Genomic DNA, 14,709 nt, shown 5'->3' on the forward strand with positions numbered 1-14,709 from the left:
GGGTGTGTGTGTGAGAGAGAGAGAGATAACGGTAGAGAGAGAGGGCCATAGTGGAGCCCAGTGAGGGTGGCGCACTCATATTACGTCACGCTGGCTAGCTAGCCTAGCAAGTTAAGACAGACGTGCAGCGACATGGAGGCGAGCACCGAGGTTTTTGTTTGTGCCCCGGGCCGCTTGCGCTTTTGTGCGTGGGCCTTCCCGCAAGGTTCGTCGGTTCGAGATGTTCTAGAGCGGTTCGTCCAACAATGGGTGAGTTTGGATAGCAAGCGGCAAGTAAACGCGTCTTCTTTTGCGTTTTGCGATCTCGAAGCCGCCCGCTTCCTGGTGTATTTGTGACCGATTGAATCGGTTATTTACGCAGCAAATCGTCAAACGTGTCGCTGCGTTTATTAACGTGCTGCTCCAAAAGCTCGTTTATGGTCAGGAAAATATCGCATAGGATAAAATGCAACGCCGCTATCTCGTGGCTTTAGTGTAACATGCCCCAAAAAGTTTTTTTTTTTTTTTTTTCCGAAGTCTTGACGATCGAGGTGTTAAATTTAACGACACATTTGAGGAGCCGTCCTGGTGAACGCTAACGGACAAGGCGGGCCCCTTTGCTACAATACATCTTCATTGTCATTGTAACCCAAACAACGAAATTTAAGTGTCATGACAGTTAGTGCAAGAACAAACAACGAGACGCTTGTGTCACATTTTGATGAGGCCAGGTCCTTTTCAGGCGTCGCCATGGGCAGCTCAGGACTTCTATGTCAGCAGGGACTGTCACAAGTCCCGCCCGGACGAGCCCCTTCAGGGTGGCGCTGTCTATCGGCTGGTTCCCCGCCTGGCCGGAGGCAAGGGAGGTGAGTGGCATTCAGGGAAGGGAGCCCGGGCGGGGAGCAAGGCGAGTGACGTCGCACGGCTTCCTCGCAGGCTTCGGCTCCATGCTGCGAGCTCTCGGCGCTCAGATCGAGAAGACGACCAATCGCGAGGCCTGCCGGGATTTGAGCGGACGCCGCCTGCGAGATGTCAACCACGAGAAAGAGTGAGTGAGCTTCAATCTGTCGATTGTGTTGGGGAGGGAGGAGAATCTCTTGACGGTCCTTGGCGCGCGACAGGATGGCCGAGTGGCTGAAGCAACAGGCGGACCGCGAGGCAGAGAAGGACCGGCGCCGTGCCGAGCGCCTGCAGAGAAAGCTGGCCGAGCCCAAACATCAGTTCAGCGACCCCGCCTACCAGCAGCAATGTCACAGCCTGGCCGAGAGATTGGAGGACTCTGTGCTCAAAGGTGGGAACCCCCAATGTGACCCTCGAGTGGCGCCTTGTGCCATAGATATGCCTTGTCCAGGTCTGCAGGCGGCGTCTGCTTCGCAGTCCCGGGCCTCCAAGCGGCCGGGCCCCGCCCAGTGCCATCCTCCGAGCAAGAAGAGTGTGACGGCGGGAGCGTGTTCTTGGTGAGTGGTTCGCTGGGACGTGTGGCTCCCCGACTTGGACCGTGATGCCCATGTTTGTCGTTGTCACGGCAACAGGACCGGCTTCGACGATTTGAGCTCGGAGGACGAGGACGACGACGACGAGGGGGAAGAGTCCAGCGACGAGCCTCAACGTAACGATGCCGTAATGGAAAAGGAGGCGGAGCCCGGCAAGGGGTTTGGCGACTCATCAGCTTTTGATGGTGGCGTAGGTCAAACGATCGGTAGCATCAGCAAAGGTTTTGTGTTCAGGACACTGGCCTCGCCTGTAGAGAAGACCGTCCCCTCCGGAGAGAGCGATGTGGCGTCTGGCGGTGCACCTGGCCTGCAGGTGATCACGCTGCGAAACGTTATTTGACAGCTATTGCGATATTGGCAAGTCAACTGTTTGTTGCTGGGTTTTTTTTTTTTGCAATCTGAATGCAGCCAGAGGAAAAAAGTGCACTTTGCTGAAGCATGCTCAGACACCAATGGTATCATTTGAAAGAAAGACAGCATTTTCTTAGCAGTTTCATAAAACTCCTTTGTATTTGACATGGTAAAAGTGGTCCAAGAGAGCAGCTGGTACCCAGAGATGGAACCTATATTTGCTGTCAATACTGGCCTGTCCTCCTTTTCATTTTTTTTTTTTTTGGAGGGGGGGGGCTGCTGTTGTCCTGCTGAGGTGCATGCGTTGATTGATGTTGACCTCATGTCCCGGGTCAACTGAGACACAACCGCAAACCAATGTCCAAATGAAATGTGGCTGCCGGCATGCAAAGGAAAGGGACTAAATTAGACGTCTACTAGAGCGTGTGTGTTCCACAGGATGCGCAAGCAGAAGACGATGGCGGCAACGCAGACCATCACCACCAGGCAGCGGCGGTCTGAAATCTGCAGCTGGCGCGACGACATTCCTGGCTCTTCGCGCAGCAGGATTTGGTCTTAATTTTATTAGTTCTGAGTGGCGGGGCCTCAGAATCCGGGGTCCCAGGCACTGACTTGCGGCGTCTCCACCTCCCGAAAGCACTGGAGCACGTCGCCGATCTGAAATTCTTCGTGGCCGTCCAGCGACAGGCCGCACTCGCTGCCTGCCCGTGCCACGTTCACGTCCTCTTTGTGGTGCTTCAGTGCCAGGATCCCCCCTGAAACCAAACGCAGACATCATTGCCCCCACTCTGTCCCAAAGATGTGGCTTTAGCTTTTTATTCAGCATACACACATTTGATCCTATGTAGTCTTTTATGTACTTTTTTTTTTCTTTCTAGCGGTTGGCTCTAAAAATGGCTGTCACCAAATGAGGTAATTGCCACAATACTGCAAGCATATTCAATAAAAAGCCAGTCAAAAACCTCCGGTTCCGGTCAGATTTTTTTGGGGCGGGCAGGTAACACAGGAAGACGTTAGGCAACCGGCCACGTAGCTTGGATAGGCTTGCCGGGCGCGTCTGATGCCCGGGAAAGTGTTTGCCTTGCTCTCTACGTAGCTAAAGTCTCGTTTTCTCTCTCTTGCCACATTCTCATTAGGACTTGGAATCACGAGCCGCTCCATGGCCAGACAATTGTACCACACACCCAACAACTAACATTTTGGTCCATCGCAGGTGTGCGTTTAATGTTTTCGCATAGCGGTCACTAGCGCGAGCTGCAGCATCTTGCTGTGTGCTGCACCTTTCTAGCCAGGGCGTCGCTTGTTGCTTCAGCACTTCCATGCTGTGATGTTTCTTCTCCAAAAGAGAGCAAATTCATTGGATCGTGTAACAACTAGTGACTTCTTTGCCAAATGTTGGACGTCTTAGCACGGCATCCAAAAATGCCATCTTTGTTCGCGGTCACATCACGGCGGGAGCGCTCACCCTCCCACAGCGTGCGGCCGTCGCGAATCAGCCGAAACTTCATCTTGCGCTCCAGCTGCCCCCGGAGCACGCGGCAGCCGGCCACCGCCGTCTTCTTCTTCCCCGTTGTCACATCAAAGGCGGCAAGGACGGCGGCCTCTCCTGGGGGCGGAGCCAATAGGTCGGCGGGGTTTAGGCTCAAGGACCCGACGGCGGTCTTCCACTCACCCAGCGGGTCGCAAGTGACCACCGGCGGAAGCTTGGCGCCAATCTCGGCCTTGAGCTCGTCCACCATTTTGTAGATCACGTTGTGAAGCTTGACGGGGACATTGCGGCGCGACGCCAATTGACGGATGGCCTTGCTCGCCGCCACGTTGAAACCGTACACGCTGCCTGGGGGAGGCGTGGCGGCAGTGAATGCCTCATGCAACCTCACGAACGTTAGCGTGTGAGATAAGGACACTTTTCCCGAGTGCGCTCGCTACCTCCGAAGGTTTGGGCCATGTTGAGGTCATTTTCCGAGATTTCGCCAATGCCAAAGTGAAGCAGGTCCAGGCGACATTGATGGTGGGCGTCGTAGGTGTCCAGGAGGTTCAAGATGGTCTCCAAGGAGCCGTCCACATCGGCTGGCAGGTGGGATGCAAACAAACCAGGCTGACCTCTGGCCAAATTCCTGGCGCGTGGCGGGCTGCATACCTTTGATGACGAGCGGCAGGGCGACACCGACAGGCGGCGTCTTCTCGCTGGGCCGGCTGGTGAACTTGCCCTTGTTCTTGCGGTAGAGCAGCGACTTCCTCTGACGCCAGCCCAGGTGTGCCAGCTCCGCCCTCTCTTTTCTGTAGACGTCGTCATGGCACTGCCGCTTGGCCTGGATGGCACTCCGCTCCGCCTCCAGCTGCTCCAGCTCCTCCTCCTCACCACGCCACGCCGCCACCTCCCTGGCTCGCTGCTGCTGACGCAAGATGCCCGTCGGCACTTTTTTAGCACGTTTGCTACTCTGCGCCGTTAGTTGACGAGTGGCATTTGCGGCAAGGTGTGGAATAAACTCCACATCCGTTACATACGTTAGCGTTAGGCTAGCGGAGCTTCTTTAGCGCAAGCGTGGCAAGCAAAGTGCCAGCTAAATACAAAGGGCTACCAGTTTGAATATGTAAATGTGACCATTTGTAAGCTACGACAGCACTTTTGAATTCATTCGGTCAAAACCACAACGGAATCCTTATTCGGTTGTGTTTGGGCATATTGGGTCCGATTCATTTGAAATCGTGTTCCGTTTGGATTGACATTAAACAAATCTGGCGGGGAGGCCATTGTAGCATCTGAGATTGTGACTTTGTTATTTAGGCTGAACTGATATTGGAATTATATACATTTTTCTTGCAAAAAAAAACCACCTAATTGGAGGTGCACAAAAAATGTGAATTCGTTATTTAGGCTGAATTGTTCTTGAAATAATTATATAAATTTTTCTTGCAAAAAAAATAAAAATAAAACGCCTAATTGGAGACGCACAAAAAATATATATTTTGCTAACAGATTATATTGGTTTGCTGAACGGTAATGGAGAGGCAAAGTACACCTGATGAAGTTGCGGAATAATTGATTCCACACCGTTTGCCAATGTGCAAGCGCGGCGCTGACCTCAGACTCGACCTCCAGGACCAAGTCGCCAGCGGAGGGCGTGTCCTTCCAGCCCACCACCTCGACCGCCACGCCGGGCCCCGCCTCCTCTAGCGCACGCCCGTTCTCGTCCAACAGGAGGCGCACTTTGGCCCATGTCTTGCCCGCCACCAGCACACAGCCCTGCCGCAGCGCGCCCCTCTGGACCAGCGTCGTCGTAACGGGCCTGCGATGAGAGAAGAGGACCAAATTGCGAGCCCGCCAAACGGGAGGGAGCTTGGACAAACGCGTTTGTCGCCTGCGCACGGACGGGCAGGGTGGGAGCACGCGCTTGGCCTCGATGAGCCAGCATCGGAAAAAAATGGGTGACGGGGACTACGTTTGACGGCGGATGACGATTTTTTTCCCCGCCCCTTCTGGCCACGCCTCCTGTCGGCCCCTTTGGCACAAGGTTCTTTCTAATGCCGCTCATTTCCAATATTGTCTATTTGGCCTTGTTGCCCCTTGCTCATCAAATGCTCCTACCAGGGACGTCCCAATGCCATGCTATCACTTGTTGTATGGATATTGCAGCCAGTCCCTTATTGGCAGGACGACGTGTTTTTTTTCTCTCTGGCGTGAAAGGTGAGAAGAGACCGGACGCCACGACAGGGGCATCGCAGATACGGGACATTTGGGAACGCTGCTCATACGGTTTGTTACTGTGCTGGTGACAGGATCGGGAACGGGATCGGACCCCCCCACCCCCCTTTTTCGCTACCCTTCCAGCCCGGAGTCGTCCCAGAGCAACCTGACCCTTTGCCCTTGTCCGTGCGACTCTCAATGACCAGGCCCTCCGCGGCGCCGTCAGGTTCCGCCTTCAGCTCAAGAATTTCCGCCAGCGCCACCGTGGCCTCCGCCAGCGCCTGCAGGTTCTGGCCCTTGAGGGCCGAGATGTGGATGGCCTGGACATCCCCCCCAAAGTCCTCGCACACCACGTCATGGGCCAGCAGTTCCCGCTTGACCCGCTCAGGATCCGTCTGAACTTTGTCGCATTTGTTGATCGCCACGATCATGGGAACTGCAACGCACACAAAAGCACGGCAAATCTTATGGAAAAAGCGCCGACCACACAAGGCGCGTGAATGGGCGCGGACGGCGCCTGGCGCGATGGGACAGCAGTGACGGCTAATTTCCCAAATCACCGGGCGTGCCTCATAAGGGAACGTCCTCCCTATAAGGGGAGCATCCGGGTGCAGTGAGGCGCCGGCACAATATGAGCCTCTTCAATTCATCAAGCTATTTTCGTTATGTTATTCATTTAAAAAGGATACACTTTTAGATACACATACAGTTTGGCTGTTTTGTACAGTTTTGAAAAATTTGAATACATTCGGTTTGAAACGACCGAAAATGACATGTTGACTGCAAATTGATCGAAATTAGCTTAAAAGTAAATAACTTATTTGGTTCTAGTAGACTTATTTTTTTCATTGGTTTGCACTCAGCAAGTAAGTTAGCTGTGCTGCCCTGTGTGCCAAGTTTTTGCTATGTCTTGGGTGAAATTCTTTAAATTATTTATTTTTGTTTCATTATTATTATTTGTAAATATCAAGCCTTGAAGCCTCGTTTATATTCTGCTTTTTTTAAAAAAGGGCAATAAATAGACATGTTTGACCAAGCATGATGAATAAATGTGATTAGTAATCGTGATTTCAATATTGACCAAAATAATCGTGATTATTATTTTGGCCATAATCATGCAGCCCTAACATACACTATTTTATACGCAATAATCTTATTTAAAGTGGGCGCAGCGAAAGGAGGGACGTATAAGGTTTTCTCTTTCCTGGGGGGCCAAGCAAAATATAATTCAGGAGCGCTCGCCTAAAAGCAAATGTAAAAAAAAAAATATACAATACACCGCCAAAGTTGGGCCGTCCCCAGCGGGTACCTGCCGCCCGCTTTGCGTGGCAGATGGACTCCACGGTCTGGTCCATGACGCCGTCATCGGCGGCCACCACCAGGATGACGATGTCGGTGGCGCGGGTGCCGCGGGCCCTCATGGCTGAGAAGGCGGCGTGACCCGGCGTGTCCAGGAAGGTGATCCTCTCGCCCGTGGCCAACTCGACTGCGGGTCAAAAAACAGGCCAGCTGAGCGACAGAGCGCGGGCCGACCTGGACGCTGCGTACGACTGAATTTGCAAATAGCCATGGCGGTCAAAAGATCAGAGGCTTTGTCCATGCGCCGTGCGCGCCTTCTCTCAGTTTGCTAGCAACGGCGGAGTCCGTGAAAAACATTGTGCGGTAAGAGCGTCGGGAACAGCCGCTTGAAATCAGCTCCCAAGCAACTTGTTATTACCGCACTGACGAAAGCATCAAAAGCAGCCTGGCACCGCCGGGCTCGGCAATGACCTGCAAAGGCGCCGATATGCTGCGTAATGCCGCCGGCTTCAGCGGCGGCCAGTCGGCTCTTCCTCAGGCTGTCCAGCAGCGTGGTCTTGCCGTGGTCCACGTGGCCCATGATGGTGACCACCGGGGGGCGTCGTACCAGCTTGCCAGCCTCCGCGGGGGGTCTGCGCGTGCACGCACACACACACACGCGCATGCACACACACAAACACACACACGCGCACGGCTCCTTGTCATCCAGCGGGACCCGGCTCGCTCAAAAGCAACCACCGGACCAAGGGTGTCGTCGGATCCCTCGGCCCGGGCTGACCCACCTGGGCACGGCATCTCTGTTTTGTCGCTGTGGCATCTCCCTCAGCTTCTCCCAGCGGAACTTCATGCCCGAGCGCGTGACCACCTCTTTGATCCAGCGCTCGTCCAGCACCGATGAGGCATTGAGCCGCGATGTGTCCAACGCCGTGTTGAGCAACGCCTCCAGAACATGATCTAGGGATTAGGTGTTAACTGCGTCCGCTATTTACTAGCGTTTGAAATGACACCTGAAGGAAAGGTGTTACCAGCTCGCCTGAATTTACCGGGGGGTTTGTTCATGGCTCGCGCGAGGGCCTCCACTGTCATGCTCTGCCTGATCTCCACTTCCTGCTTGTTGGCTTTCGTCTTTGGCCGCTGTTCCTTCCTCTGAACTTTGACCTACGGCATGTGGGGAAGGTTGCGGGTGAGAGGTGGCAGGCTGCAGAGAAGAGGAGCGCCGCACTCACTCACCTGCTTGGAGGCCAGCAGAGGGGCGGCGGCGGCGAACACGGGACGACATAGGAGGGGCGAAGGCAGCAAGTTAGCGCCGGCAAGGGGCAGGCGGCCCGCCGCCCATGATGTCAGCGGCTTCAGCATCCGCAGCATGGTCTCTGACGGCCCAGTCGGAGGAAAAGACAAAGACCTACATTTTCAAAACGGCAGAAGACAGAGAGAAGACGAACTCTCCATGCCATCGACTCGCCGTAGCGACACGCAAAGCTGCCAGCAGCCATCTTGCGTTGCCACTCACTAAACACATTTCTCTGTGCAGTTTCTTTTGGTATTCCTCAGGCAATAACGTCTCACTCCAAACACACAAACACGAACGAACACACACACACACGATCCCACTCTGTGTCACAACGTTGAACAAGTTTGCAAATGTAGTCAAAGACATTCATTGATCTGTTCATATGCGCAATACAACTATTATGGAAATAAACAAAGATAGCCGGACAAAAACGCTTCATGAACTTCATGATATTTGAAAAAATAAATAAATGACGCCCATAAGATCTAGAATACTTTAACAAATGTTTTCATACCTTCAGACGTCCAAGTGGGCATGACCTGAGATGCGCACATGACTTTGATAAGTACTGTTAGGTTTCTCTGACTAACTGACATTAAACCCTTTTTATTTATTTATTTTTTAAACACTATTAATACTTTTGGGCTCCCCCCAACTCCAAACATACTCATTTATGGCGTAATTTCAATTGCTGCCGCTTCAACAACCAACAAACGAACGTCAAAAATGTATGCAAAGATGAACAAAGTGTGGGTGAGTGTTAAGTATGTCTTTGCTGACCTCAAAAATGACTTTTAACCCCGACTGGCTGGTTTCATGTCGCCTTGTAAGCTTTCGGTGGGTGCCGCCATGACACTCAAAGGCTGCACCGGAAGCAAATATTTTACCTTACCGCCGCCCTTGGCGTGGAAGAGAACTGCAGGACTATTATAGTATGTAATGTATTGTATATAGATTTGTAAATGGACAGTGTGTAAAATTTAGACCGTTTACGGAAAGCAGGAGGTGCTGTGATGCTGCATTTACCATTGTCCGTAGCTAAAACAAATATGGCCGCCTCCGGAGAAGTGCCCCCCCCCCCCAGTTATATATAGACCAATTATTATATTTAAAACATACTGTTAGTCACGAAAAACACATTCATTTGCAAGTTTTTGAAATTTACAATCATTTAATTTATACCTTTTTAGTGAAAAACGGTCTAAATCTTACACACTGTCCCTTTTAAAGAGAATCCCGCTAAGGTCCCCCCTTCAACTTCATTCATTTCTTCCAAAAAGTCATCACTTGCTGTATGGAAATGTACTAATATCTCTATGGAATTGTATTAATATAAATCCATATTGTTGAATGTGGAACATTTGTGTCCTCAGCCAGCCGAGGCTGCATTGCAGGCTTTCTATAGTGTTTACCATTGGTCATCCCATCATTTGACAAGTCTACAACGACGTTGCCGGAGACTTCATTCCTAAAAAGTACAGTGTACCCCCGTTACTTCACGCTTCATCTTTTGTGTGCTCTGTGCTTCATGTTTTTTTTTTTAATTCCATTTAAAAAAAAAAAAAGCTATATTGTGGAGAGACGCGCTGGTTTCCTGCATACCAAACAGACGAGTTGACTAACGGCACATGCCATGGGAACTCCTCGAGCCTTGACCTTGAGTGGAGCCCGTAGGTCAGTGGTCCCCAACCACCGGTCCGCGGCTAGGTACGGATCCGTGCATCTACTGGTACTGGAGCGCGTGGGCCGCACCCGAAATAATGTTTTGGAATTGATTTAGCTTAACAGTTAATTCATTTGTGCTCTGTTTGGCTCACGATATGCCTCCCTCCCTCGCTCAACATCGCGTTTGCTCAACATCGAGCTCTCGCTCGCGTGAGTTGTCCTCTGCGCTCGCTCAGTTCTGCTCACGCGTTACGTTTGTGCCACAAAACCAGCCAATCAGAGCTTGTAAAAGCACTTTGATTGACAGCTTGGTATCCAATGAGAGCGCAGAGGACGACTCGAGCGAGCGAGAGCTCGATGTTGAGCAAACACGATGTTGAGCGAGGGAGGGAGGAGTATCGCGAACGAGAGCGAGATGTTGAGCGCGAGAATGCTATTGCGAGCGAGCAAAAAGGAATTTTGAGCGAGAAACTTCTTTTCAATAACTTTTTTTCTGCGCTCAAAATCTGTTTTCGCTCGCTCAGTTTTATTTTCAACGCTCAAAATTTTTTCTGCGCGCGTAATTGTGGCACAAATATAACGCCATACGCCTCTGGCCGCTGTTGATACTACATTTTGTAGTGAGGAGGATGGTGTGGTTTTGAGAGCATTCAGTCGGTGATGCACACGTTGTTTTGTCTCCGTGAAATCTGGCCCACGACTGTCTGCAAATTGCACTTTCTTTGTAAGAATGTTGATGTCTGATAATATGCCCCAAATTAGTTTGTATGTTCATCAAACAACTTCTGACTGTGGATAACATGCTAGCTAATATTAGTTCTTATCTTCATCATGTTATATAGTGCTGCCTTGTATGCGTTTAGCTCGTTTGCATTTTCGTTTGTGCCAGTTATTTCCCTTGAAATGAATAGCTTTTGTAATTCAGTTTTATGATTGACAATGTAATTTGCGTGTGTTTTGGTACAATTTGAACCCCCACCCATCCGCAGAAAAAATCTCAAGCGTTGACCGGTCTGTGGTGATAAAAAGGTTGGAGACCACTGCCATAGGTGAGCAAACATAAGAACAAGGAAGCAGACTTTACTGTACACTCAAAATTCCAATTGATAACAAAAACACTCAAGGTAACGTCCTCCCAAAGCTTTCTTTTCTCCTCACCACTCTCGCGTGACCTTCACTCGGAGAATGCTCTAAGTACTGTCGGCAATAGTCAACAGCTTGAACGCGACTGGCCAGCCAATGTCTCAATCAGCTCAGGGGCACTCTTACAAGACATGTGATTGGCCCCCGGCGCAAAATCGACCATTGAGGGCAGGACTTATAATCCGCTCCTGCCCGCATCAGTCGATTTCGACATCACGCTGGGAGCCGGCACAAGAAGCGCGCTGAGGCCAAAAGACCACTTTGGGCAGATGGTATTGATCAAACGTTTTTGTAATAAATTCAAATCAAAGTTTGAGTGTAAACTCTGCTTTCTTGTTCTTGGTCAGCTATGGGCTCCACTGTAGGTCGACGTCTGAGGGCCGTTACTCCGAGGGTAACTCCGGCCCTCTGCGTGCCCTGACCACGGCCAAGGGGTGGAAACGGGAAGGGATAACAGTACAGTTATGGTATAAGGTTTCATAATTCAATATTTAATATGTGCATTGCAGTAATCTTAGTCTCAAATATGTAAAGTATAAATACTTTTCTCGTTTAAAAAATTCTGATACCAACATACTGTACACATGCATGAAAACTTCTAAGGAGTTTAGTGGTCCTACTTTGCAGATTTCACACTTTTCGGGGATTTTTTTCTGTCCCCATTAAATGCAAAAAACGAGGGAACACCCAAAGCCAACTGCAATTATGAAATTGTGACTACGCTTCAAATATAGGGGGGACGCTTCCACGTCGTCACAATGGTCAGAGATCAGATCTTACCCAATTGTAGGATAAAACACTTTTGAAGAAAAGAGAGCTCCATTTACAAGACTTGGGGCATATGAATTTAACTAAGACGAACTCCCCTATGAAATATGGAATTTTCTTTTCCAGAGCTTTTAAAAGAAAAACATATTTTATAATACACAAGTGAACGTGCTGAGGAAGTATAAAAAAATGCATGCCTGACATTCTTTTAAAACATCTGAAGAAAAAAAAAAAACACAATTTGACAGTCACGCGACGTGTACCTTTATTGTAAAATGAATTGTGTTCAAACAGTTTTTCTGCACTCACTTTGTAAACTTTGTTGACATGAAACACAGAGCACGATCAAATCTCACATACATACAGTAAGAGAAGCGATGGCAAGTCTTTTAGCTACACCAGTCAGGCTTAGTACACACGATGCTAAGCCCTCGCTCATTGGAAGCTTGCATTGGAAGGGGCCTTTGTTTGTCAAACAAAAAATTACATATCAAATGTGCTGCACTGAATGTAAACCAACACGAAGACTAAATATAAACATGCCAATCACACGCAACATTTGTGCTAAGCTACAATCCCTAAAAGTCCATAGCACTGGCGAGCAGGTATGCTATGTTTGCCAAGAGCTTGTCTCGCTAAGGAAGCTACCTTTGCCAAACAAAGCACGCAAGCTGCCCCACAACAAAAATATTTGTCTTCTGATATATTAAAAACGTGAGATGCTGTTAGTGTAGCGTAACACCCATTAGCAATTTGAGCGCTAGTGTGTGATCCACGGGCCTCAGGGGCTTAGAGGAAAAACAAAATCCGTTTGTGAGTTATGGGGCAAAACGTCACCACTGACACGCATCGGAAAAGTGCAAGGCAAGATGTTCTTGGCCAAAGGCCTGGTTTGACACCCCTGACGGACGGCGAAGCCCTGCTATGTGGCTGTGTGTCCTGCGACCATTTTGAGGCCAATCGAGCGTACCGGCGCCAACCAGAGGACGGCTGCCACATAGCGCGAATCTCAAATGTCGCCTACGAATGCAAATGAGGACGCTCGCTTGTCTTCATCAAATGTAACATCGCTCAAATAAACACATAAGAGAAATGTCAAAAAATCAAATTTGGAGCTATAATTTTGACATTTGAGTTCAGGCCAACAGTAGCCAAGATGGCTGGAATGAACTGAACATGCCGAAGTGAGCTTTATGCTTGCGAATTTTTTTTGCCTTATGGACCAATTGATATCCTTTTTTTCTTTTATTTTCGGGGGGGGGGGGGGGGGGGGGTGTCTAAAAACCTATTCAATGTAAAAGCAAAAAACAGACCAAGCGAGACCTCTCTAACACACTGAAGCGGTCACACACATAGTTTCCAGCCTCACTAGTCTAGTTGGAATGATACAAACTAGAGTGCAGTTGACAATGTGTGTGTGCCCATGACAGCACCAGATGAGCGGTCCTGCAGCCTTGAAGGGGGCGTCACAGTAGTCCAGCGTCCCGTTTTTCTGACACGAGTTTCCATCGAGTGTTGCTATGCTAACCTGCAGAGAGTGAGGTAGATGGAGCGGCTGAGCTGCCATCTTTGCCTTTGCCCCCAAAACAAATGTCGCTTGTGTCCAGGTGGGAAGGCACATCCTCTCGCTATTGACATTTCCAGACAAACAAACTGGAGGGAGAAACAAAGCCCGTCAATCAGGTTAAACAATGAGCTTATAGTGACTTGTTTTTTTTCTTCTAGAGGATTATCAATCGGGGGCGTAACGTGCACAATGGACAAATAAGTTAAGGGGAGTCAGCCTGGTTGTGTCACAGAACAGGGAGCTTCCTTGTGATGGGAGCCGCAAATGGGCACCGACAATGGGCGCCACCAATAATTTGTGCGTCACCTGCAGTCGCTGCCGCCGGCGCTGATGACAAACTTGTCATCGCAGGAGAAGCGAACGTTGGTCACGTGAGCTGAGTGGCCCAAGTAGCGCTTGTGTTTGGCCTGCGGGGGCGGAAAAAGCAACAAACAAAATAGCCAGAGTCAGGCCGGGCGGGGCGAGCGGGGCAAGAGAACGAGCGGCGCGCTCGTACGAATTTCTCGGGGCACGGGAAGTCGAAGAGCTTGATGAGTCCCAAGTCGTCGCCGGTCACCAAGTTGAGGCCGGCGCGGGACACGCAGGCGCAGTTGACCTCTGCCTTGTCGGCGTTGCGGGGCCAAATGCCCAGCACCTCCTCGCCCAGGATGCTGCATGCCACACACAACATTCAGCTTTCTGAAACTTTCCTTCCATTTGTCGCAAATGCAGCCTATGTTCCCAATACATAATCACTCACCAATTCTTTTTTTTTTTTTTTTTTTTTTTTTTGGGGGGGGGTGGCTGCACGCCCTATTGGATGTGGTCATCTATTGGTCAGACTATCAAAAACTAAATACAAGTAAAAGGAAGGGCGAGGGGTGCAATATATTCATGGTGTGCTTCTGTATATTTCTCATCATGGTTATAGCACAGTCACTGTCTTATTTGGGGCCCATGTCTAAAGTAGGGTAACAGCAGTTGCATTTGACGTCCACACACACTAAAATCATGAATGAGGGTGGGCGGGTGTGGACCTTGTGCAGGACAAGTGCCAGGCAGTGGTTGAGTGGCTGCAGCGGGCGCTCTCACCTGGTCCACGTGGCCCACGTGATCCTCTCCAGCAGGCTGGCATCCATTACCATCTTGCCTGAAGGAACCTCGTGCACCTGCCGAGCGTAGGTGCTGGTGGACACCTGCCGGCGGTGACGGGAGCCAGGGTTGTCAGCCCCAGGCAAGTGCGGACGGTTCGTAACGGCGGGCGGCCCACCTGGATGCGCCGGCTGTCGGCCGAGAAGTCCAAGTGGATGACGCGGCCGGGGATGTCCTTGCAGTAACCGATGCGGTTGAGGGAAGAGCCCAAGGACAGGTCGTAGAAATCCACGGCGCTCTCAGCGCAGCCCACCGCCAGAAAGCGGTTGTCCGGACTGAAGCTGTCGGAAAGGGACCGCACAAAGACGCACGTGGGTGCGCAGAGCCACGAGGG

At 50.6% G+C, this 14,709-nt stretch overlaps 2 protein-coding genes across 2 annotated transcripts in view; one reads left to right on the plus strand and one right to left on the minus strand.

Annotated features, from left to right (window-relative positions):
* The first annotated feature begins 75 nt into the window (after window positions 1–75).
* sde2 (SDE2 telomere maintenance homolog (S. pombe)) lies at window positions 76–2,780 on the plus strand. The gene is made up of 8 exons (XM_088418735.1): window positions 76–249; window positions 722–845; window positions 916–1,027; window positions 1,101–1,270; window positions 1,331–1,436; window positions 1,512–1,631; window positions 1,707–1,785; window positions 2,262–2,780. Exons 1-8 carry the CDS (start codon window positions 133–135, stop codon window positions 2,322–2,324), a joined length of 891 nt encoding a protein of 296 aa, XP_088274861.1. The 5' UTR covers window positions 76–132; the 3' UTR covers window positions 2,325–2,780.
* LOC148420713 (echinoderm microtubule-associated protein-like 6) overlaps window positions 1,964–14,709 on the minus strand; it is a 30,861-nt gene continuing 18,115 nt past the window's right edge. The window contains 15 exon segments of the mRNA XM_088418737.1: window positions 1,964–2,578; window positions 3,289–3,429; window positions 3,496–3,660; window positions 3,753–3,893; window positions 3,964–4,216; window positions 4,909–5,113; window positions 6,821–6,997; window positions 7,282–7,442; window positions 7,593–7,764; window positions 7,854–7,968; window positions 8,041–8,180; window positions 13,551–13,651; window positions 13,741–13,894; window positions 14,316–14,419; window positions 14,494–14,656. Of these exon segments, the coding sequence (XP_088274863.1) occupies window positions 2,409–2,578; window positions 3,289–3,429; window positions 3,496–3,660; window positions 3,753–3,893; window positions 3,964–4,216; window positions 4,909–5,113; window positions 6,821–6,997; window positions 7,282–7,442; window positions 7,593–7,764; window positions 7,854–7,968; window positions 8,041–8,180; window positions 13,551–13,651; window positions 13,741–13,894; window positions 14,316–14,419; window positions 14,494–14,656 (2,362 nt within the window). The 3' untranslated portion in view covers window positions 1,964–2,408.

This window comes from Hippichthys cyanospilos, chromosome 7 (assembly GCF_059441005.1).
Source record: "Hippichthys cyanospilos isolate Australia breed blue-spotted pipefish chromosome 7, RoL_Hcya_1.0, whole genome shotgun sequence".
Lineage (NCBI taxonomy): Eukaryota > Metazoa > Chordata > Actinopteri > Syngnathiformes > Syngnathidae > Hippichthys > Hippichthys cyanospilos.

Excerpts from the sequence above, each read along its gene's own strand:
- sde2 (XM_088418735.1), top strand. The coding sequence starts at position 133 with ATGGAGGCGAGCACCGAGGTTTTTGTTTGTGCCCCGGGCCGCTTGCGC. Across the intron at positions 250-721 it reads AGCGGTTCGTCCAACAATGG|GCGTCGCCATGGGCAGCTCA; the intron begins GTGAGTTTGGAT and ends GGTCCTTTTCAG. Across the intron at positions 1,437-1,511 it reads ACGGCGGGAGCGTGTTCTTG|GACCGGCTTCGACGATTTGA; the intron begins GTGAGTGGTTCG and ends TCACGGCAACAG.